Genomic DNA, 24,444 nt, shown 5'->3' with positions numbered 1-24,444 from the left:
ATGACTGTACCACGAGACCAGCCCACGAGGGCCTAACATAACATAACAAGGAAGCTTTTGAAAATCTTAAAAGCTCTCAATTTCACCAAAAACCTTCTGTTAGTTTTGACTAAGGTCTTCCAATTTGTACTCTAGGAGCAGTTATCTCAAATGTCCGTATTGATAATTCTGAAATCTTTCTGTAATGATGACGGGAATTCATCTTTTTGCAGAATTCAGCTCAAAAACTCAGTCAATAGTCCGCAAAAGGATGTCCTATATCATGTTCCAGAGAGAAATCTTTACATATTCATAATTATACAACTAATGGAGTTGCAAACACTGGAGATAATATCATTGAATTGATGTTCGCAATTCTAACACAATTCAAGTTACAACGACAAAAGCTCTGAGCTGCCTCTATTCAGTTATCTTCCTATTCTGATTACCCAAACTTCCTTTTTCTTATAACTCAGAGCTACTGACTCCAATAGTCTCCATAAAAAGTACATCCCTCCGGAACATCCCACAACCGCACACCGTCTAGGTTCACCCTCGGCCAACAACAAATGATAACAAATCATACATCCGGCACCGTGCTGTGCCTGCTTGCGATTTCCTCTGCCCTAGCCAACGGCATCCCGTCGTGGCGTCGTGCTACAGCTTCCTCCGTGACCGCTCACTAATAACGCTTTTAATAGCCCGTTATCGGCAACCACTGAGAGCACTCCTCCCTAAACCCGAACCCGGAGAGGCGTACCTCGCTCAATCATAAGACCGGTGTTGGAGAATCTAACTCCCCTCCTTTTGCAGCCTGGCATCCTTGAGACACACCGATCACACGGGCCTAGGCTTGAAGTGTTTAACGTGGGCGTGGGAAACCCGACCCCGTGAAACCATCGCCAAGCGCACATTATTGCACGCCCGGCCTCAGATAGAGGTAGTAAGGGGATTGCTGAAGAGATAAACCGACCGTAGCTCTCGATTTCGTGCGCTTGCAATGAAGTTATTATGAGGAAATGTGGATGCATGCTCACACCCAGGACTGTGTCGTTCGTTCGGGAAGGGCGAGTCGATTTAGCTTCAAGGGGTGTTGGTTTCAGCGTAGAGTGGAGGGACCCGATTGTAATTACAAGCCATTTATCAATAATTCAACCCCTACAAAACCCGCAGCCTATGGAGCAGAGTGGTTGGAGTAGCGAGTTGTGTGCATATGAACCGGAGCGTAGCATGAGTTGTTCCGGTGTTTTGTTTTGTAAGTAAAATTACCATTCCTAGGCAAAAAAAATACTGGAAACAAAAGGAAGCCGACATTTTGACGCTTTGTTTAATTCGTTATGACGTCTGGACTGGGTGCAGAAGGACGCAGCATAAAAAGAAGCGTTGAAGGGAGTAGCAGCCGAGGTGGAAGGTTTGCGTGATTTACTCCCTCACGAGCACGAAAAACTCTACACAATCACCCGGTGTAGTGGCAGTTGGTTCGCAGTACCGGTAAAGTTTCACCTCGACAAGTCACACAAAGTATTGCAATGCGATAAAAGACGCTGTGGCAGTCCGCTGCTCGAACCTCGTCGTCGTCGTCGTTCTTGTCGTTGTTGGTACGCGAGCACGTGTACATAAATCAAGCCACATCACACACACACACACACACACACCGGGCTGACATTTAGCTGCTTGTTTTCAGGAAGCTTTTCCACTTTGTTCCCCCTCGCTCTCCTTCCCTGTCTGACGGCTTTCGGAGCTCGCGTTTCGCTGTCAGCTTGTTTTCCTCCTCCGGTGTCGCCGTATGGTATGGATGTCCTGTTTGTTTCGCTCCGGACCTTACCTTTCCACCTTCGCTTACACGGGCTGGGTGGGCTGGGCTGTGTTGCTGCCATGGGCCAACCATCCTTGGCAACCAGCGCTTTTCCAACAACGCGATAACGCGCCCGCACAAAAGCAGCCAGATTCCGCGTGCTGCGATTTTTTCACGGTGCGCTGGGGCAATGGGTGCGATGAAAGCTCCTGCTCGAGCACAAAGTCTCGAGCATGACGACGCACAACGGTGGACACCGAGAGGGTAGCGTACACCGTACGGCACTACAATGCGCCGCCGTTTCTCGCTGTCCGACGACCCGTACTGGTAGGTTATTCTGGGCAAATTATTTACGGTGCAACTGTTTGATCTTAAACCGGTAGATATATCACGGGAGCATGTCGGGTACGAGCAGCGTACTCGCGCATTTCGAAGCCACCCACTGTGCCTGGCCCAGCCAAGGACATTCCCGGCTGGAGCTGGTTTTTTAATATTTAATGCAGTTTCTTACTTCTGCTTAAATTTCATCAAACCCAACCGTACGCTCAAAGAGGTAAAATATTCATACGCGTATAGCACGGGCAAAGACCATTCTTACACGGTGTACATTCAAATGCCCATACATCAACCTGCTCCTTGGCTGCTTGGCACCATATTACACCCAATCGGACGGGAGCTGGAGCTGGAGTCCTTTTCAGCGACTATTCATTCCGGTGAGAGTTCATTTCCGGTGCTTTGTGTAGCTTGGCTGCTTGGCAAGCACTTTCCTTTCCACATGGTCCACGGCGCTTCCATTACGGCAAATAGGTGTGCTTTGTTTTCATCCGGTAGAGCTTGTGAAATTAATTTTAATTACAATCTGGCAGTGTGTCTCCCGTTCACAGTTTTACCACACACACACACACACATGCAACACATCCAAAACAATGTTGTAATTTTCGTCGTTTTGATAGTGCAGCACCATATGAAACTCATCAACATGAACATGAGTCGGTCAGTACACACAACTCTGTCTCTCTCTCTCTGTCTCTGTATCATTATGCTTTCAGCATTGTTAGCGTGCCTTAGTTACATCCGCAGCCGTAAGGAGGTGCATGGCACAATTTAAACCAACTTTCCCGACTGCAACAAACGTTACAGTTGCATCCGTCCACACATCACAACCCCCCTGCTGTGACATCAAACGGGAGTGATCTCGGACTCACTCATACGCCAGCAAGCTACAAAGTCTGTTTGAATTGAGCTTTCCGCCCGCCGAACGTGGTTGTACGTGGGGCGAGCGGTTTTTTGGGAACACTGCTTGTCTTCTGCCGTTCTTTTCTACATGCTGCTAGTTTTTCTTCTGCCCCGGGAACGGTTTTGTTTGATCTTGCGGCGGGCGGCGATGCGGGAAACCGAAAGAGCAGCAGCAGCAGCAGCAGCAGCAGCAGCAGCAGCAGAACGGCAAACAATCGCCTTAGTTTTCGGTGCACTTTAGCTATTGGCTTTATTTTTCCCAGCCACCACATCGTTCGGTACTCTCTCCTCTTCCTTGTCGAGTGGGTGTTGTGGAGGGTGCGAGATGTCTGTTTTCTCTACTCTCAACGACCAACTCTGCACGCGGCTCCGCTCATCGAAACCTCAATGTACACATGACTTTTTCGGACAGAGCGCTAGCGTACGCTAATGAGCTGTCAAATAGAGTAGTTTGACTTCAAAGCAAACTGTTGGTGGTTGCGCTGGTGCTTCGCTTTCGACGATGCGAAGATAATTTGGTAACCGCAGCAGCGTTTTCATGCAACAATCCAGCGTAGCGCTCACTCACGCTCCCGGAGGCACTTTTTCTCCGCCCGCCCGGAGTGGAGTAGCTGAAGCGTGGAGTTACTTCTAATTTAAATTCCAACACGCGGTACGGCTCAGCCACTGGCAACAACCATCCCCTCCTTGCTGCGTTTCCCCTGTTAATGCATCGGGAGTGCAGCTCAAACACCGTGCTGTCCGCGTCGGGGCCATTGCCCATGGGCCCAGGGTCACTCGACTGCCTCCGTATGTTTGTATACAATTAGGGATTAATTCTCACACCGCACAGTGCATCGACGCGTACCACGCGGTTAGGCTGCGGGAATACGCGAAGGAAAAGTTTATTACACCGATCACACCGCACCCTGGAGCCCTGGTTTTACCCCCTCCACTCCGGGTGGATCGGGTGGAAAAGTTCCGCAAAGCCTGCCCCCAACCACACAACAGTCCGGGGATTGTTTGTGTTTGTAAACAAAACGCCTGCGATTTCCCGCTAGCTTAGTGCGCTTGTTGGGGCGTCGGAGGGAAAATTATGCCACGGTGGTGTGATTTACGGGACGGTGGAAATGTTGAGCGAGGGTTACACTATTTGCTGGTACGGTACTGCCTGTCAGCCATCCTGAACGCAAACACACAAAATGAGGACGCTAGTGCGATAGTGGTGGAGGATTTATTCTGTTAGAGCCTTGCTGTAGGTTATTCACTATGAAGTAAAAGTCTGAAAGTTGTGGAAGATTTTTTACATGTCTTAAACAGAAGATAGAGAATATGATAATTTCTGAAAATAAAATAGGTAGGATTATATTTATCATTGCTTTTATACTAGCACTTACTTTTTTGTATAATTCATTCTATCATATACAGGGTTTCCCACGATGTATTGGTTAATTTCCATGATTTTTTGGTGTGTTCTCACGATTTTTTGATCGTATCCCAAAGATTTTTGGTTCATTTTCATAATTTATTGGTAATTTCGATTGTATATAAATACAATTGGACAACAAATTATGGGAAACGGCCAAAAAATCGTGGGAATGCACCAAAACAAATATGGGAACCCACCAAAAATTAATAGGAACCAACCAATAAAACGTGGGAAACCCTGTAAAGCAAATATTTAGAGTTATCTAACGATAATAATACTATTCGACTATCTAACAATACTACTATTGGGGCGATCCCATTGTACAGTTGTCAACTCGAACGACTCAATAACATGCCCGTCATGGGTTCAAGCCTAGAAAGGACCGTCCCCCCAAAGCAAGGATTTGACTATCCGGCTGCGTGGTAATTAATTAAGTTTTGAAGGCTGGCATGTCCACGTAGGACGTTACGCCAAATAGAAGAAGAATACTATCCCACATAACTTAATCTAAACATTTACATATGCTATCCTTAATTTTCGTGTGACTCTGTTAGAAAATTTTGACAATCTACAGACTCCCAAGGACCAATTCCATTATCGCCGTGCATTATTCAACTCTATAACAATTATATTTCCCGGGCAAGGCCACCTCTTACACCATCAAATGTTCCTCCATCTCACAGTACACTCTTCCCTCGCCATCGGCAATGCATTCCACTTTAAATGACAGGTGTATGAGATGATGTATTTCCTGTCAGATCCACCCAGACACGTACGGGTTTGCCCCTTGGCTAACGCGCCAGGCGCTAAGAAAGACGATCAAGATGATCAATCATGCTCTGTTGAGATGGCTTTCTGGCGCACCGAACGCCTTCTAGCGCGGCTTCCTGCACCCGAATGCACAATGGCATCGCCCGGTTGCACATCGAACCCGGGCGCCGGGCCAATCGATTGACTTTGCACCCGAAGCCAGCGCCGGAGAAGTGCCATTACTCATTTATCATCTCAAAAGCCGTGTCAGGACGAAAAGACGCTGCCGGTTTCGCCGGCCAGGGCGAGCCTCCCCGTGGCGAATCGCAAGTGCGCTTGTGACGTCTTGCGCCGAGTTTGGTGCGTCAACGAGCACCGGCGCTACGGGAAAAGGACACAAAGAAAATAGCCGGCAGATGAATAATATATCCTAATTCTCTTAACATGTTAATTGCAGACTGCATAATAAATCACCGTTTCGTTTGCCATTGTTTGCCCAAAGCCGAAGGCCTCGCCGAAAATACCCCGTTTCGCGTACGGTTCCGTTGTGCAGCGCTCCTTTGAGGCGGTCCGGGCTGCCCAGAAACGGCTGCTATCAGCATCGGTGCGGCAAGCGGAGTGCTTCAATGAGGGAGAAATAAGAGTGCTAAAAGCTTCTTCCGTTGGGCGGCCCGGGGCCCGCGTAGCCCAACCGTTACCTTTGCAAGGAGCAGAAGACTTGCCTTTCCGCACAGCGAGCACAGATTTCCACACTTGCCGGCCAAGAACAGCAACACCGTCGGACACGGATTCGGTGTGTGGCACAAAGTTTGCGTAAGCCTAAGAGAGCATCGGCCCGCTTTCTATTTATCTAGTCAACGGCAATTTTGTTCCACTCCGAGATCGAAACGACCAGGTCTACGGCAAGACGCGCTCAGAAAACCGCAGCACTGCAGAAGCGCCCGTCCGACTCGGGAGAGGAGGTTTCCACGCCAAAGGGGAAGGGAAAGTGATTTGTTCGGTTACGGACTACGGCTCCTCTTAATTATGTTTACGTAGGTCTCTTTTACCGGGGACCGTGCCCATGGCATGCATCGAAAGACGCACCTACACACGAACACCCATTGGCGGTATCATTGTTGTGCATACAATAGGGGGCGCTCCGTGTGAGTGGATTGCTCCAGGATGTGTGTGTGTGTGTGTGTGTGTGTGTGTGTGTGTGTGTGTGTTGCTTTCGTTTGGAAGGGATTTTCCGCAGCCGCACCAGCCGCACAGAAAACCATGCCAGCGTTTGCGTGCTGTCAGTGCCCGGGAAATCAATTTCCCCCGTGTGCGAGAGGAAGAATCGGGACGGCGGTGTTGTTGTTGTTGAAGCTACTCGGATGGAGTTGTTTGACAAGGGTACGTGTCTGGTGTTTGCGACAAGATTTCCTCCCGTGCCTGTCAATGCGTTTGCGCCCGTGCGATTGTGTTGTGTACGTTTGCATTGGCAGGAAAAGCCCGTTTTCCGTCGAATTAAGCCGCACTAAAAGAGAAAACAATACATTCGCCTCGGTCTCGAGCGAGGCAGGATCGTTTCTGCGCCAGCCCGGTAAGTGTGGTGCGCCCTTGAGGTGAAAGAATGCTGACGCAAACTTTGCATCCACAGTCGGCACAGTTGCTAATGCTAACAAAACTAAAAGCTGACGCGAAGAACGGCAAGCAGCCGAAGCGAACTTCGGTACGAAAATGCTCGCTCCTCTCCTCCTGCTTCCTGCCATCTTCCAGCAAAACCCTGACTAGGGGAGCAACTTTTTGACGTTGAAATATTTATCCCGATTTGCAATGCGAGAAAAAGCACTCTTGGAACAATTTCACTTTTGTCCGCTGCTGCTGCTCTCGCCACGTTCTCGTCAACGCGCGGGCACGGAAGCGCAAACGATCCTTCCCATCTTCAGCGCAAACCAAGGTTGAAGTTAGTTTTGTCTCGATTGCAAATGACTTTCCTATGAGTTGAGCCATCGTTCTCCGTAGCGCTTCGCTTTGCTACCAGTTCACCTTTCGGAGGTTCGGAGATGGCCTTGATGGCGACAAAAGTTCTTTCCCACCGCACGAAAAACTCCTCTCGGTGCACCTTTTCTAATTCGTCCCTTCAGCACGCAGAAGGTGGGTGCTTTATCTGCAATAGGATTATTACAGGATTTATGTTGCGCTCCGGTGCCAAACACTGCCGCACTGCTTTCTTCCAAGACGCGTGCGCTTGGATAAAAATTCATAATGCCACCTCGGCCAGATGAGCGAAGGCTCCAAAGTTGAAGCATTAAGCTGTGGCCACACCGAGATAGGAGTCTCGCTTCGTCTGTTCGGGAGGCAAACCGTAAGGACCGGCTGGCGGATGGGTCAGAAAAACTTTACTTACGTTCTGTCACTGCACAAAACGTACAGCGCTCGCCGTGGTCACTCCGTGGTGGGTCGATTTCAACGCCGCTGGCGGCTGGCGGCAGGAGCGGGCGGGTGCGGTTGAGTGATTTTTTACAGCTCAAGCTTAATGAAGAAAGTAAGCCATAAATAAATTAGACTTTATTTCGTGCGCTATGAATGGGGAGTGATTTATGCTGCTTTTGACTTTCCGGCGCACCAAGGGAAGGTCCCGTGCCGTGTCGCTGGAATGAAAGGAAAAGCGGAAATCCAGAAATAGCCTCGGAAAGAGTGGAAGAAACTGGTGTGGGTTGGACGGAAAGCACAGCTTAGCGAATACGTGCGGTAATTAAGTTGCTTGCTAGGGGGGAAGTGTTAACCATACTAGGTTGTCTGAATGGGGTAAGTTGCTTTTGTAGTTCGCGTCCCATTTATGCGATTTATGCTAAAATGGTGCTACGAGGGATTTTCTTTTCATTATTTGCGTATCACCATTGCTTTCGCTTTAAGGTAGTTGTGAGGCTAATAAGGTCCGATGGAAATACATTCCACAAAACTGGATCACAATGTAACAGGAACAATGCAAAAGGCATCGAAGTTTTCACAGACGAACTAAGAACTCTCTAAGACAATGTTAATGGATTAGCTCTTTTTGTTTCAGTTTCATTTACTTCCTCAAAAAGCTCTCCACTTAAAACCCATAAATAATAATTTGTTACACTGTATGTACTCTCAGCTGAGCGACAACAAACGCTTCTGTTCCCTGTTCGTAAAACACGATTCACACGATCTGTATGCACTTTACGATACAAGCTCAGCCACCGATCCACCGGCAGTGCACTCACGCTAGACAATGAGCTAATTGGACACTGTTTATAAAGAAGCATGTACGTGTGTGTGTGCGTGTGTGCCTTATCACAAGCTTAACAACTCCACAATGCATCCCCACAACGCACGATAGTACCAGGAATTCGTGTCGAGTTTTCCAAGCCCGGCCCGGCGAAACTTTGGCCCCGAGGATTATGAGCAACAGCAAAACGGGAACATAAAAACACAGAGAGAGAGAGAGAGAGAGAGAGAGAGAGAGAGAGAGAGAAAGAGAGAAAGAGAGGAGCAAACATAAGTCGTGCCGGGGAACTTACTACTTTAGCCGCGACAACATTATAACTTCAGCGGCACAAATAAATCCCTCCGTGTAATCGAGCCTCCGCTCAGTGCTCGGGCCATTTCCACATATGGTCTGTCAGCGCGACAAAACATAAAACAGAAGCTTGCCAGTCCACCCACGCTTATCTGCCATCTGGTTGGTGGTTGGTGGGGGGTAAAGGAAAGACATGCGGAACGTGGAGGCTTTTTGTCGTTTTATCACCTACGCCCAGTGGGCTCATCTTTTGCCATCATCCGCAGAATGTCGTTACTCGCTTTCGCTTGTCGTTGTCGGTTTTCTTTCCCTTCACACAAACACACACACACACACGCTGAGACCATTGGGAAACGGGAATGGTACGGACGCGGTTTCGCTATCTTTTTTTGCGATGGCGCTCCATTTTCCACACGTGACATCGTGTGTGTGTGTGTCTGTGCGTTCTGTGCCAGCGGGCTTCTCTGTGGTTCACAAAATGAAGCGTAAAAACGGAAAAGAAACACCATAAAACCAGCACAGCCCCTCCTGGCTGCTGGCTGTTTTTGGGCCGTGGAAGGACCAACCGCGGTTCTTCCATCTTTTCCCCCGTCACACGCCGTCACAGAGCTGCTGAAAGGTGAAGACAGGCGAATGCGCTTCGAGTGAAAAACTCCCTTTTGAGACCGGCGGCAAGCGTAAAACCAAATGTTGTAACACACGTTGTGCCATAAATAATAAGAGTGGGAAAGCGACATAAACAACAACAACAAAAAACACGTCGCTCCGTCTGTGACATCCCATTCATCCAGAGGGTTGATGCATACGAAGCGCGTACCGCAACCCGTGTAAGCCGTGGCCGCGATGCCATAATCGCTCGGAAAGGACTCCGTTTTCCCGGACGTATAACCGTTCTGCCTCAACGCTTCTGCAAAACGACGGATTGACGTGTTCGGTATTGCTTTCGGGTTTGCCAGTTCGAGTATCGGCCACGCGCCTCCCCCGTCCCCAGCTATTGCTCCCAACACTGGGCAAAAGATTGCGTGCTGATCACTAGAGTGTGCTGTTGCGACTACAAAAGTGTAATTACTTATCGCGCTGGTCGCATCTTAATTTATGCAACATTAATTAGCATACGGCCGCTTCCACCCTCCCCCTCTTCCCCCGGGGGTCTGTCCATCCATCCTTTCCAACCTTTCGCAACACGAAGGACATAAAGCAGCGGCTCGGACTGGGCCAGCTCGCGCCACCACTGCCAGCTAACGGCCAACGAATCTTCCAATTCTGGTGAAAGATTTTATTGGCCTGGCAAACAAACTCCTTTCAAGCACCCGCCCCCCGGGACCGGCTCCCATCTGATAAGACACGACTTAATTGATGGCCATGAAAGAGGAGGGCTTGTACTGTGATGTACTGTTGGTTCGTTTTCGTTTTTTTTTTCTCCTTTCTTTTCGGTTCACCTCTTCGCTTAACCTTCGTGGCGGGGTTTTGTACGGAGGAAATGTTAAACCAGTTCGCCGCCCCGTTTCCCAGTCCCTGATGGTGGACCCTTGCCCGCTGGGTGGGGTGTAGGGGGGTATGATGGGGTGAATTGTTTTAGAGCGTTTCCTAATTGTTTATTGCACAGGGCGCTCGTTGATGTTGATGGGGCTGGTTGGTGGGACGCGAAAGGAACCAGAGCACGAGTCGAATATTTATTTTAAAACGGACCGTTTCCATAATTAAAATTACACCTGCGAGAGCAAACGAAACGAGAGCTCGTTTTAATGAAGAAATATTTATGTCGTGGAGCTGTTTTTGTATTCGAAAATTGTGCTTCAAATTATGTACTTTTGGACTTCAAATTTCGTAGATAAGGTCATAGATTGAAGGTAAAATATCCAAAGACGTTAAGATCTTCAATGAACTAATCCAATAGTCGAATTCATGTTGTTGTTGCAAAAGCTTTTAAAGTGAAAGAAGAACAAAATTATAATCTTACTTATCTGATCGTCGCGTCAAAATTCCATTCACCGTATCAAACGCTCACTTCTTATCGTGCCGGATCGCTCATCGCTCATGTTTCACAGCCTTTTCACGCGAAACAATCTTCTCGCCAACTTTGTACAAACGGCCAGAAACACACACGGCCAAACGCCCAATAAGAACGTTCCTCCCATCGCCCCGCTCGGTTGGCCTTATTTTACCTAAATGAAGGATGGAAAAACAAAACCAACCCACCCGCTCCTCCATAGGCTCCAACGGGACCCGAAGCGACCCGACCCGAATTGGGTGGCTTGTAATGAAAAATTCCTAATTGTAAGCACGGTAAACAAGCTCGGCTTGTTGAAGTTTGCTGAAGCAACAACAAAAAAAAAACGGCGCTCACCTCGACTAACGAATCCTGCATCCAGCAATAGGCAAGAAAGCCGCGCCCCCAAGCGACGGGTGGAAATGGGAGTGTGTTCTCGCGCGCTGCGCGGACTCCTTATTGCCGGGGTTGGCCGGCAGTGAATGGGAAAAATCTTATCTCTCTATAAATTGCTATAATGGATTTTATTAATCATCTTCATAAGCTATTACGTGCCGGGGGTTCATCCGGCGCGATGCAAACCAGCACACACACACACTCACAAATCCTCCCCAAGAGCCGGAAGTGTGCACCGACGCACCCGCCCAACCGACGGAAATGTGACGGAAGTGTGTCGAGGGAGTGAGCGAAACGGAGCAAAAAAGCGAAACCAAATTCACCCTTAGCTCTACCGTGAATTGTGACCAACGCCGTGGCGTGGCGTCGGCGAGCGGTAAGTGGACAGTGTGAGGGGAGAGCGCAGCGGGTTAAAATAAACTTCCGGTGAATTTTTGCTTAACGTCGGCCGAACACATTCCGGTTTTGCGGCCCCGGGTACATGACTTTTATTCATGTCGACGTGTTGAGGTGATCTTCTTCTTTTGCTTCGTTTTTGTGTGTGTGTGTGTGTGCGCCATTTTTCCTTTTTTTTGTGTTCCATCACTCCCTTCGCTACGTTCTCCGTTCTGCCCTGACGCCTGCTGACGCTGCTTCCGTGCCGTTTGCCCATTCCGCGCGGTCCACTCGCTTGCCCCCGCCCCATCCGCCCCGCCTCTCGCCTCCATGTTTGCATGTGCCCATGCCCAGCGAGCGCCGTGTGCTTTGCCGTGTCTCGGTATGTGTGAGGTGGTTTCATTTTTGCGGCAAAACCATCAAGAGACCTGCGGGGTCGTCGTTGTCGTTTTACGGAAAATTAAAAGCGCCCAGAAAAGTGGGACATTTTCCGAAAAGTGTTGTGCGCTACGGTACGCGGCAAGCGGGGTAGCAGGAAAGGGGCCACCGAGTTCCGGCCGAACATAACAACACACAAACTAAAGTTTAGCAGCAGTTTCGAGCGCCGTTTTTGTGAAAGCTTTTTAAGCGTTTTTCTCTACCCGATGGGAGGCGCTGGCTGCCACACGGTCCCCTGTGTGAGGTGGTGGTGGTGCCTCGGGATACAGCAAGCATGCACTATTTTTGCGCTCTCTCTCTTCCCTCTGTTCTCTGCTAGCCAGTGTATAGTTGCTGCCTGTTATGCTCGGTCTCTTCCTCGCCTCCTCCCTCTTGGCCTGTTGCAAAGGAGCAACACGATCCCCATTTATTCTTTGGATGCTTATCGTGCACGGTAACCTGGTTCCCCTCTGGGTGCTTTGGCTTCTTGCTGACTGTGTTGTGGAGAGTTTGGCTTGGGATGACGGGGTACACAGCAGACATCATGAATGTCCCGGCACACACACACACACAACAATCCCGGGTTGGCAGGCTAAGCACTACTAACCACCCAGCCCGTCCCACGCTGGCTAGAGATTGTTCGCCAGAGATTATGGTTCGGGCTGTGCACCCGGGCGCCCGGACACGGCTTGCGTCCGGCTTCCAGCGTACCGGTTTAATGGGCCAGGTGGGTTGGGTGGGCTGTGGCGTAACCCACCCACCGGGCTGTGAACCGAAAGAGGAGTGAGCAGGGAACGGCGAGGGATGCATTGGACCGAGCGTCCGATTAATTATTCAAAAGCTCAAATTCATACCGTCACAGCTGGGGCAAGGGCGGACGGGGCTGGGTGGGCTACGGAAAGATGGCACCGTCAGATGGCCCACTGTGACAGTGCCGAGCCAGAATGACTGAGCCGAGGGACGGGAGGGCGGGATATTTAAGGGCGGAAGTTGTGCTTCGGAAATCCCGCCGTACGCTGGGGCTGTGAATTGAATGTAAATGGTTTCTGCACTCCAGGTAAGCGGGTGGATGGGGGGGGGGAGGGAATGCGATGCTGGATGGGCCCATTGGCGAGCAGATTTTGAGTCCCGTTTTTCCTCGCCGGTCGTTGTTGTTGTAAGCCAGGACCAGGACGTAAAATGACCACAGTGAAGTGAAAAGCTGCTGAGCGTCGGTTGCAAGTTGGCATTGCTTGGTGGGGCTTTTTTGTGGCCTCGTTTAACCTGTTAGTTGCGCTATCTATTGGGGGAAGAGAGTGGGAGTGGGATATTTATGCTAGCTGCTCCGGAAACTGCAGCCGAAAGCTGTGTGGCTGAAAATTAACAATATCCTAAATAAACAATAAACATGGCCATTGAATGCATCATGCATTTCTCCGAATTCAAACGACACGGAGATATCTAGTTTCGGATCGTTTTTGTAGGAGTATTTAAAATTGGCTTTCAATATGAGTGTCTGATTGAAAAAGGATTCTTCTGTTAGTGTGCTTCTTTGCCCCAAATCCTTCATAGTTGACGTATAAATCAGATAACACATAACCTCATAACGTATTGTAGCTCTTCCCTTAAATTAAATCAATCCGTAAACCCAATCCTGTTTAAAGCGATCATCATTCTTAGTTGCACAAAGTGCTTCGAAAGAATCCCCTTTTCAACATCTTCAATACACCAACAAGATACTCTCGCACACACACTCACACACCAACGGTGCTGCAAGTATAACCCTATTGCGGTGATTTTCAAATTGTCGCCATCTTGAGAACGTGAGTCAGCTGGCGGCTTTGCTATGACGTCAAGTACGGTGTGGTGTGCTTCTTTCTTTCTTTTTTCGGTGGTAAGAAAACTCAACACACCAACACACAAGAACACACACACACACACACACACACACACACATACACCGACTCAAACTCTGACCAAACCAGTCTGGTTTTCCATTTCTTCGCCTTCGAGTACGGCCAATCGATCGATGCTGCACAAAAACTCCCGGCAATAGTAGCAGAAAAGTGTGCTGCCGTTTCGAACCGGAAAAACCACACAGAGCGTGTTTTGTGGCGTCGACAACTCGTACACTTCCTCTCGCTGCCGCTGGAGTCCCCCCTTTGGGTACCCGGAACTGCAACCGTGCTAGCTAGCCCGCTCGTGGTGAAGCGCCTTGCTCGCTAGCTGCTCGTTTTCAGATGGTCGGTCAGAGCGCAAAGTGTGCTGCAGTTGTGCCTTGCCATGTTTCGATTTCTGCCTCAGTACTGACTCCCAAGCCCAAGCGAACCTGCTGAAGTGCTTCCCAGCGACTCCCTCCTCTCCTTCGGGAACGTCCGGCCCGCCCAGGGTACGCTGATACTGGCCAATCATATACCTCCTTTGCTCCAGGACGGTCAACTCTCACTCAACGCCGCACTAACGGATGCGGATAAACCCCAGCGCACAGGATATCGAGTAAGTGGCAGTATAGTAGAGTGTAGCACACATCCACATCCACACACACACACACACACAGACCAGTACAGACACACCAAAGTGCCAACAAGCGCCACGTCGCGCCTTTCACACCTTTCCGCCGGGCGGTGCAAATTTCCCTCGTTTATCCACGCTAGCCGGATTGGGCAAGATTATGTGCTCGCACGATCAATAAATTTAGCCCTAACCTTCAGCAGCTGCTGCTGCTACTGCTGCTTCGTGCTCCGTGCTCGACCGCACCCGCAAGTGGCCAGCATTTCGACAGGGATGTTTTCCGTTGCCGGTCGGTTAAAGCCCGAAAACCTCCGCCCGCGTGTCCAAATTCCATTCAATAGGAGTAACTTTTTCGGTGCAAATGAAAGTGGCAAACAGGGGGAAGGTAGGCTGAAGGCAAAGACAACACGGGCCGCAGAAAAACCCGGCCCTCGATACCGGGAATGCTAACTTTTGACAGACACAGATACGAGGACGGCTTCCCGGAGCTGATAGGGAAGGCACATCAGATAAAGTAAGGGACAGGCCACAAGCCGGCTGCTGAGGGCCAATCGTGCCGCATAAAGAAGACATTGGCCGGTTTCGATTGTCCGAAAGGGCGGGAGGGAGGTCTGTGCGTGTGCGTGTGTGTGTGTCACATGCGCTGCGGGAAAGGGTTTAATGTGAAGTCTATTTTAGAATTTCCTACCCACTGGTGAAAATGCGGGCAGCAGCTTGCGGACAGCAAAACGGTCCCACACACACACACAGAGAGATCACATAGAGAGATCGGTCAATGGATTAAATTTGATAAAGGTTAAGACATTTGCCGACGACTCTGCCGCCATCGCCGTCGTCGTGTAAATCGGTCCGGTTGGTTCTGTTCGAACGGGTCGAGGCCCGAAACACGCCGCCCGTTGAATATTTGATCGCTCGGTAAAGGCAAAACGAGCGGGCATGAGCGGTTTTAATATTTGACACTTTTCCAACACAAACCGCAATGATAGGGCATGTGAATTAATCATGACGCCGTATCGAAAGCACGAACGGAAAGGGCACTGGAGTAAAAAAAGAGTTTTGCGTGTTTGTGTGTGTGTGTGTTGCTTTGATCCATGTTCAAACCCTTCCAGCGTGTTCCGTGGGTTCAGTTCAGGCTCAAATTGAAAGCCCGACCCATATAAGCCGAAACTGATCCCTGGTCCGTTAGTTCCAGGACGTGGAACAGTCAGGGGACACACAAAAAAAACGCCTCAATGTCGAGCCCAAAATTAATGACGATTCGAAATCAATCGAAAAACCTACCAATTCAATCATCAATCGAACTCGCAGCCCACCCAGAAGGTTAAGTCCTTTGCAGCGAGAGGCGGGGGCATCTCGTTCGGGTTCGTGGTTTTGATTTATGGCGGCTGCGAGCTTCGGCCCCCGTACGATAAGGCGAACCAACGGGGTAAATGGAAAGTAAAAACGGTTCCGTTAATTAATCGACACAGCGCTCGGAATTGCAAGGCGATCGGGAGAACCACAAAAAAAAAGATCGCCCTGTTTCTAGAAGGCGGACATTTCCGTTCGATTGCGGTGCAGAACGACGCACACCGCGGTGCCCTATAATCAGGTTCGTCGGGTCTTTCACGCCACGGCTCACCCACGTTTGTTTGATTTATTTTCCTCGGGTCTGTGGGTTTTTTTTCGTTCAATGCTTTCCTGCTTGTTTTGCCTACCTTTTTACCTTCGGAACGGCACGGGCTCGGGCACTGGGTTCGCGCGGAACGGTCAGGGTTCGGCTGTCGGCAATTAAAATTGTTCCGGGCGCGTTCGCGTTTGTGGCATTCCGGGACACAGGACGCACACACGCACATTCACTCGCTTTCCCAGTAGGTGGCACGGAAGTGGCAAACAAACACACCCGAGAACGCCGAGAAGGTGGATCGCGATAGCACTTTTTTTCTTTTTTTACCCCGAACGATGATGTTTCTTCCTACCTGCGTCCTGTTCGCGCTCCCTTCCCAAGAGCCCAACGGCAGAAAGGAGCCTTGTAAATATTGATTAACAACCGGGTCGGTATGATTGAACGCAAAAGACTTTCGGGCCAGGCAAATCAAACGGTCAATGTCAACGCGATTGCATTGAGAACTTTACAGGCTGCGGTAGTAAAGCTAGCAAAGCAAGCGGTTTGGGTCGTCGGACCTAACGGGAAAGCTTTCTAATTGAAAATGTACTTCCACTAATCTCGATCGGCACGGTTGTTAGGCAGTCGATAGGAAGTGAATAGCATTCGTAAAGGTGGGTACGATGTGGGTTGTAGCAATGTTGCTGCTAATCATTCCAATTCTAATGCCTCTAACCACACGAAAGCGTTTCTTACCTCCCGTTTGCTGCGAGCAGGTGTATGTCGAACACAGCAGCATACAAACCGCGCACAAACAACATCGAACTAACAGCGTAATAAAAATCTACCTAAAAATAAGACTAAAAAACGACACTCAAGAAACTTTTCCTCTCGGAACAAAAATCGAAACATGTTTAAGCGACCTTTAGAACATTGCTCGTTGGTAACAAGCCGCACTGAGCGAACAAAAGCTCTACGTGTGGGTGTGTGTGTGTGTGTTTGTGTTGGGAAAGGAAATATACTTTTTCTTCGTTTTCGGTTTCACTCTGCTGCAACACATCGAAAGCGCGGGTGGTGCCCGTAAAGAAAATTGAACCTTTTTTTTTCTTGCCCGCTTACGTTTACCCGCCCGTGAGATGTTATCCGGCGTGGGCTTACCGGGGCCGCGTAGCTTCGGGGGGCTTTCGGGGGTTTAATTGCATTAAAGCTGACAAAAAGGCGCAGCGCCCCAAAAAAAGGTTGGCAGCGTGTGTCAGCGGACTACAGGCATGTTGTGTTGGCAGGCCCTCATGCTTTTGATTCAGCCAACTTAAAGGCAAACAGAGTTTGTGCTTGTGTCTGTATGTGCGGATATTTTCTTTTATGGCTTTGTACAATGTAATAAAAGATCTAATATAATGTTTGCAACAAAATGAAGGGGAAAATATTCGACGGGACTAAACAAAACAACATCGCTTCTTTGGTCCTTCGACCCGGATAGACACATTACGAGATAGAAATAAGTGTTTTGGTTCATACATAAATAAGAAAAATATAATAAAAATAGAAATGTATATCAATCATCTAATATTTTATTTAAAAAAAGCTAATTGGAATTGGAAACAATTCTTACTTGTTCACACATCCGTGACTTTCAATGTCTATGCACACAAGAATCATATTCAATATCTAATAAGCGCTCGCTCCGAGCTCATGATTATGTTCAGTGATTTTCACCACGGCCCAATAACCACCCAATAGTGTCGGTTGTTTACATTGATGTAATACGACAGCATAGAAAACTACTCCACCGAAACAACACTCCGGCCCCCAGGAAAGAAAGATGATGTAGGGAAAGGCAGTAAAGTAGTGCTAGCTACCGAGGATGGCAAAAATGCCAGTGATAAATAAATAAACAAAACCCTTTACACCACCACCACCACCTTTGCCCTCCCTAGCGCAATGCTGTACTACGGTTCGGTGGCGCTCATGCCGTCGCGTTCTGCTCTACCGTCGGTCGGTTGGCTGTGGCACAGGTGGTATTTATGAATTGATGATGGTCGTTTTTTACAGGCACACGAGCGCCATCGTACGAATGGCACTAGACATTAGGCTGTGTGTTTGGGTGTGAGTATGCGATTGGGCGGGATGAGTGGGCGACCAGGCTCGCTGGGTGGCGCTGCGAGTGAAGTATCCTAACAACGACAACGAGCGCTATAACAATAACAATGAAGTGTAATAAAATAAAGTTCAAACGGTGGAACGTAATCCGATGTGTGGTGTGGCCTTCGTTGGTTCGTTGGGGGTGGCGGTGTGTGTGTTTGTGTATAGAACCAACCACCCACCGCCCATCTCGTTGGCACGGAAATTAGTCAACCAAATGAGTGCCTCTCGAGCGAATGCGGCCTGCGCCGAGACGAACTGGAAGGCAGTGGGAGCAAGGATTGGATGGATCAAATTCGTTTCATGTGCCGGGATCACCGGGGTGTGCTTTTGAAGTAGTCCCATCCCTGCTGTCCGGGATGCCGAGGCTGCCGGCCCGGGCTACACATACTTTGCTTTGACTGATGCTAGCTTACGGCTTATCGGGGCGGAATGGGATTATGCTTTGGGTTTGGGCTTTTTGCCCTTGCGCTCCGCCCTGGTTCGGGGACCCGGGCTCGGAGCTCGACCATCATGTCCGGTCGTCAAGGGACACGAAGCTTTTGTGATTCCGGCACTAGATTGCCGGAAAGCGCCATCGTCCACCTGGTGGGGATTTTGGGACAGGGCCATAAACGTCACTGAGGTCCCTTTTAATAGCGCCCGGCGATCCCGGTTTCACCTGTGTGCGCGCGCTTCCCTCAGCGCCGATGGGTGTCCCGCCGGTCCGCCATCGTAAATAAGTGAGCGATTTCAAAGGATAAATCCGGGGCGAGCGCAGAGAATTAAAGTTATTGACGTAGTGGTGATAAGCCCCGCAGCTTTGCCGAGCGAATGTGTGTTGATCGATTCGGTGCGGAAAACATGACGTAAATGAGATTATTTTACCCAGACCCCCGCTTCGGTGTCATTCAATGGGGGGGTGGGGGGGAGGAGTTGTGTGTGCCCTTAGGGCTGAGGGAGAATAGGGTTTTGTGCTAATTAAGCTATTGCTTTCATCGACGACAAAGTAAATATTCAGCTGGCCTTCGGTGCGATGTGGAACTACTTTAATGTGTGTTTGATTTTCATGTTTTTTTCCTCTCTCTCTTTCTATCCCTCCACTCTCCAGTCCCCATCACGACGGTAAGCGGAGTGTTGGGCAAACAGGCCAGCCTGCCGTGCGACATCACGCCGCTCGAGCGGGACGATGCCGTGTACATGGTGCTCTGGTTCAAAGAGGACGACAACGAACCGCTCTACAACTTTGACGTGCGGGGCCGCCAGGTGGCACAGGCGCGCCTCTCCTCGTCGGACAAGTACTTCGGCAAGCGGGCCTTCTTCCGGGCCACCACCCATCCCGCCCAGCTGCTGGTGGACGAGATCAAGCTGTCGGACGAGGGCATGTACCGGTGCCGGGTAGACTTTCGCAATTCGCCCACGAGAAATCTCAAAATAAACTTCACTGTGATAGGTAAGAGTGACCGGGCGTCTCCACCGACTTTCGGCTGTTGCGGCAATTTGACTCGTGTGGTTTGAATTATGTGTGTGACAATGCAGGCGGTATGAAAAAATAAAACAGCAGCGAGCGATTAAGTTGTATCATTCGTTGAGACTGGTGACTGGCATGGCGTCAATCATCATTTTAAAAAAACAATTAAATAGATTCATCAATCACTCAAAGAGTCAATCAGAAAGGCAACATTGCGATCCTGAAGCTTGTAGTTCATTAGTAGTCGCTTGTAATGTAAACCCTTAATAGTTCAAATGAAAAGCTTCGTTGTGATTTCATTCACGCCGTTTAATAACGATTGTTCTTTCCTTGTTCCTTTCAATATTTAATTCGTTGCTCTGTTTTGACCCCAGATAGCGATCAATAAACGAAAAAACGACACAATTTTAACCCTTTTTCCCCATTTTATCATTTTACCTTGTCCTGCTGTAAGCCTTCCAGGGCTACAGGGACGGTTTTCGCACAACGACCACACCTCAACTGATTGACAAATATCGCTCGCTGCTGTCACTCAACCGGTTTTGCGTCCCATGTTGTGCTCATCGTTTCCGTTTTCCCACCGGGGGCTGTTTTCCCTCATTCCAGTGCCACCGGATCGGCCCATCATCTACGATTCGCGGCGCCGGGAAAAGGCCAACACGGTCGAGCCGTACAGCGAGGGCAGCGACATTGCCCTGATCTGCGAGGTCAAAGGAGGTAAGTGCCGGCCGGGGAGGGTCATCGGTTCGCAGGGTCACATCTCATGTGACGCTACACTGTGCCATGTTTTCCTCTCGCGATTCCAGGGCGCCCTCGGCCAAACGTTACCTGGTACCTGGACAACAGCGTCATCGACGAGTCGTTCGAGACCCGCCCGGACGGGACGACGGTCAATCATCTGTCCTATCCAAACATTGGCCGACAGCACCTGGACGCCCGGCTGATGTGTGTCGCGAGCAATACGAACCTGACGCCGCCCAACAATAAAGTAGTCGTGCTGGACGTCAACCGTAAGTACCTGCTGACGAACTCAAACTTTCCATCAGCGTGTGTGTGCATATGGAAATGAGCTGCTAAAGCGCAACGATGCTTCGATTTCCACAGTCAAACCGGTCGCCGTCCACATCATGGCCAAGGAAAAGTTCGTCTCCGCCGACAAGCGGTACGAGATTGAGTGCAAAAGTTCAGGCTCCCGCCCGGAAGCGGCCATCTCGTGGTGGAAAGGAACCCGAATGCTCAAGCGAGTGACCAAGAACGTAAGTATGGACGAGGGCCCTCGGTTTGTAATTACAGGTTGGGACGGCGTCACGGTTGGTTGGTCATTTGCAAACGATCTCCCCTTCGCTCTCGCCTTACAAGCACAACTCCAGACGAGCAACTCCAAACAATTCTATTCACACGACACATGCCGTTCACTTTTTTTCCTGTGAAATGGAAAACATTGCCAAAGGGGCGAAAAACCCCTTCGCCATGTTAATGGGGGAAAAACACAGACCGACAATGTATTGCCTCATACCTTGAGGGCGATTGCGAACGCTATCTTTGAAGTGAACATAGTTCTGGGAAAACATTGTGCCAACAATCGAACTATATCGACTGTGGCCTTGTGACCACACACCGAACACACACACAGAGGCCGATCGCTACCGATGCCGTAAACAGAAATTGCTAAATATTAATTTTAAATCAAACCACAATTTCAACGCCCCGCACCACGAACACCTGCTGGCCCGGCTAGCGCAGGTGTTGCGACGTTTTCTGCGGGCGTGCGCGAGCGCACTCGCTCGCTAATTGCGCTCATAATTATGTTGCGTGTAGGTTGAATCAATGCATCGGACAGCCGAATTGTATTGTGCCGCCGGAGGAAATAATTAGCAAAACCAATCGGCAATAATTATTAATCAACAGTTTCACGATATCCATTATTTGGCGCAGCGCTGGCCGGGGAGGAAGGCGGTCATTGTTTTTTTCCTTTTTGTTTTCTAGCTCAAAAACTCATTCAAAGTAGCGCTAGCTGTGCTGCCGTACGACGCGATGGGCTGGAGAGCATCCAAACTAATTTCGTTTGCAGACAACACGCGAATAAATTGCATTGCAAATGATAATGCTAGCGAATGTTTGTGCTAGCAAACATGATCAAATTTTGCAATCGTTCGTTGTTGGCAGTAAGCATTGAACCTTTGGTGGAATATTTGGTAGAAAACAATGCGGAATAGAACACCGCATTTGGCATTTAATTTTTCCAATAATTCATTCTGTAATAATGGGTTAAAAATGGCCCCAACATTCTTGCTTTGTGCTAAGATTGTGCTATTTTCAGCCACCGATTGGCTTAAGCTTGACAGTTTTAATCTGCTGCAATGTTATATAAACACGCTGTAAGCGTTTCCCGTCTTCATATCATTCCAACTCAAGTGCAATATATCACTACCGGGCAGCGCAAAATGTGCAGCACATGAAACATAAATGTAATGCCAACACATTCCACTGCGGAAAAAGGCTCTGCAGTTCTGCGAATCAGTGTAATACTTTGTTGCAGCCTGATTGAACACATAGTATAAACACAGTCAAAGATCTTCCGCTGCCAGTGTCGGAGTGTGCTGCCATAAAAGGGAAAGCGAGTGCCTCCAAGTGCTGAGCGTGAACGTGATTGAAATGTGTAACGCTGAGAACCTTTCTAACCGGCCCACAGCTACTGCTGTGGAAGTTTGCTTCGTAACTGTTGCGAATTGGAACCGTGACCATGCTCGTGGCTTCGCTTCTCCTCTGTCGCATCGGTCAGTACATTTACTTTTGCCATTCAATTTCTCTTTTTCTCTCTCTCTCTCTCTCTCTCGCTTTCCATCTGTTCTACAGTTTTCCGAGACGGGCAACCAATCACTCAGCGTTATATCGTACACGCCGACGGTGGACGATGATGGCAAATATTTGACTTGCCGGGCGGAGAACCCGCTCATCCCGGACAGCGCAATCGAGGACAAGTGGCGACTGGTGGTGCATTGTAAGTAGCGTAGTGTAACGGAAAAATCGCATTACATTTTAAAATTAAGCGTGCAGGGGGTGGGCAGGGACTTCAGCTCAAAACTCCTTTTATTTCCCAATTACGGCTGTAGGATTTTCGGTTTATGTGGCGATGGCGCAAAACTGTGCACCGTTTATGGCGCTCCCTGCTTTAACGTCTCTATTCCGTCTCGGTCTTATTAGCGTCTGTCTCTTTGGGGTTGCTCCGTGGTCTTCCGTGGCGGCGCGGCCAGCAAATAAATCACTCAAGACACCAAAACACACGCACACGCACACAGCCCGTGATTGAGTTCGAACTGGGCGGCAATGGATCGGAATTGGCTTCGAGCACTGTGCGAGCTGTGTAGGCAGTAGTAGCAGCAGCAGTAGTAGTAAAAAAAGGCACACGGAACGGCACACGGAAATTGAATTCCATTTACAGACCTCCTCCCCATCCGTCCTACAGCATTCCTATCAGTTTTATTCGTCCACGGGGTTCGATCGGAACGATAAAACTGTGCTGCCGTTCCGCCGATCGGCGCCGTGTGCTGCGTGTCTCGTTACGACCTCACCAGGCGTTTTATTGCGCTACCAATAAATGCTAAACTTCCACAAAGACCATCATCACTATTCTGCCTGCCAGGAAGTGGTTGGGAGGAAACAATCTCGCTCTCTCTCTCTTTCTCTGTCTTTCTCGCTGTATGCCTCCCTTTTCGGTAACGCGGTCCTGCGGAACGGTCCTAATTGAGACGCAACCGTATAAATCGTGATCGAGCAATCGAAGGAGCCGGTGACAAAACAAACAAACGCACTCTACACACCTTCCCGTTAAGGTAAACGGGAACACGATACACGGAAGCGCAAACGAAACGTAACGAAACCAAATCTAATAAATACTGTAGCATAAAACTGAAAATTAACTTATTCTCCCGCACCGAAAGTTTGTGAGCGTACGTTCGTTCGTTCGTTTCTGCGTTTTGTTGCTACTCACTTTAGTCACAAGAATGGGACTGAATCGGTCGTTCCTTCGTTGTTGGCCCATTGAGATTCTTCGGTGTTCGTGTTTTTTTTTTTTTTGCATTCAGATCACTGTCCCGCTTGTTCTGCCAGCGCTAGCATAGCATGTTGCTGTCTATTTATGTGTTGTGCCCTGGTGTGTTTATGCAACCGTGAAATGATAAAAAGCAGATACTTGAAATTGTCCTTTCGAAAGTCTCTCCGGGTCCGGGCAGGGCGAGATGAAACTTTTGCTACCACTTCCTTACCTTCTCTGTGATTCTCTTTCTTGCCTTCCCTCACGGCGTGCTCGGCGAAGAAGCGCCACTTAACCACGAGTGTAGAATACCGAAAGAACCTGCCCTGCTGCCCGCACTGGCCGTGTACCGTTGACGAATAAAGTGTCTGCATGTGTTTGTGTCTTCGTGCCTCCAGTTCCACAACTCTCCCCCTTTCCCTTTCTCACAAAGGGGGCCCCTTTATCTCGCAGGATCGTAAATAAATAAGCAAAAAAGCGAACGTTAGCCAACGACAAGTAGCATAAAACTTGTCTCCTTATTGCTTACCATCAACGCTCACCACCCTGGAGCGCGTGTGTTGTCTGGCCGGGTAGCGCAATAAAAACCGAAACTCGTAGACTACTTCTTTTTGGACTGCAAAGGGAAGGAAGAGAGAGAGAGAAAGAGAGCGAAGATCCATACCCATTTGCATCGGTTGTGGCAGATAAAGTGGCCCGAAGATTGTGCCGCCGTGTTTCGTCGCAAGCGCCCAATGGAAGAGTGATTCCAGCGGCCCGGGGTTTGATTACCGGATGATTTTACAAGTAAATCGCAGTACAGTAGTAGTGCTCCACTAAGAGAGCGTAATGGATGTTTTCCAGTCGTGACTTTTAGTTGCTTCCGGTGGTGGCTGAGTGCA

General features: G+C 49.3%; 1 protein-coding gene across 2 annotated transcripts in view; it reads left to right on the top strand.

Annotated features, from left to right (window-relative positions):
- Positions 1 to 24,444, top strand: part of LOC121588411 (hemicentin-1) — a 56,465-nt gene that overhangs the window by 19,372 nt on the left and 12,649 nt on the right. For both annotated transcript variants that reach the window (XM_041906288.1, XM_041906289.1), the window contains exons 3-7: positions 19,171 to 19,512; positions 20,137 to 20,247; positions 20,337 to 20,540; positions 20,635 to 20,786; positions 22,387 to 22,531. In XM_041906288.1, coding sequence (XP_041762222.1) covers positions 19,171 to 19,512; positions 20,137 to 20,247; positions 20,337 to 20,540; positions 20,635 to 20,786; positions 22,387 to 22,531 — 954 coding nt within the window. The remainder of the gene's footprint in view (positions 1 to 19,170; positions 19,513 to 20,136; positions 20,248 to 20,336; positions 20,541 to 20,634; positions 20,787 to 22,386; positions 22,532 to 24,444) is intronic.

The sequence above is a fragment of the Anopheles merus genome, chromosome 2R (assembly GCF_017562075.2).
Source record: "Anopheles merus strain MAF chromosome 2R, AmerM5.1, whole genome shotgun sequence".
In the NCBI taxonomy this organism is placed as follows: Eukaryota; Metazoa; Arthropoda; class Insecta; order Diptera; family Culicidae; genus Anopheles; species Anopheles merus.
This window is presented reverse-complemented; position numbering and strand designations above follow the sequence as displayed.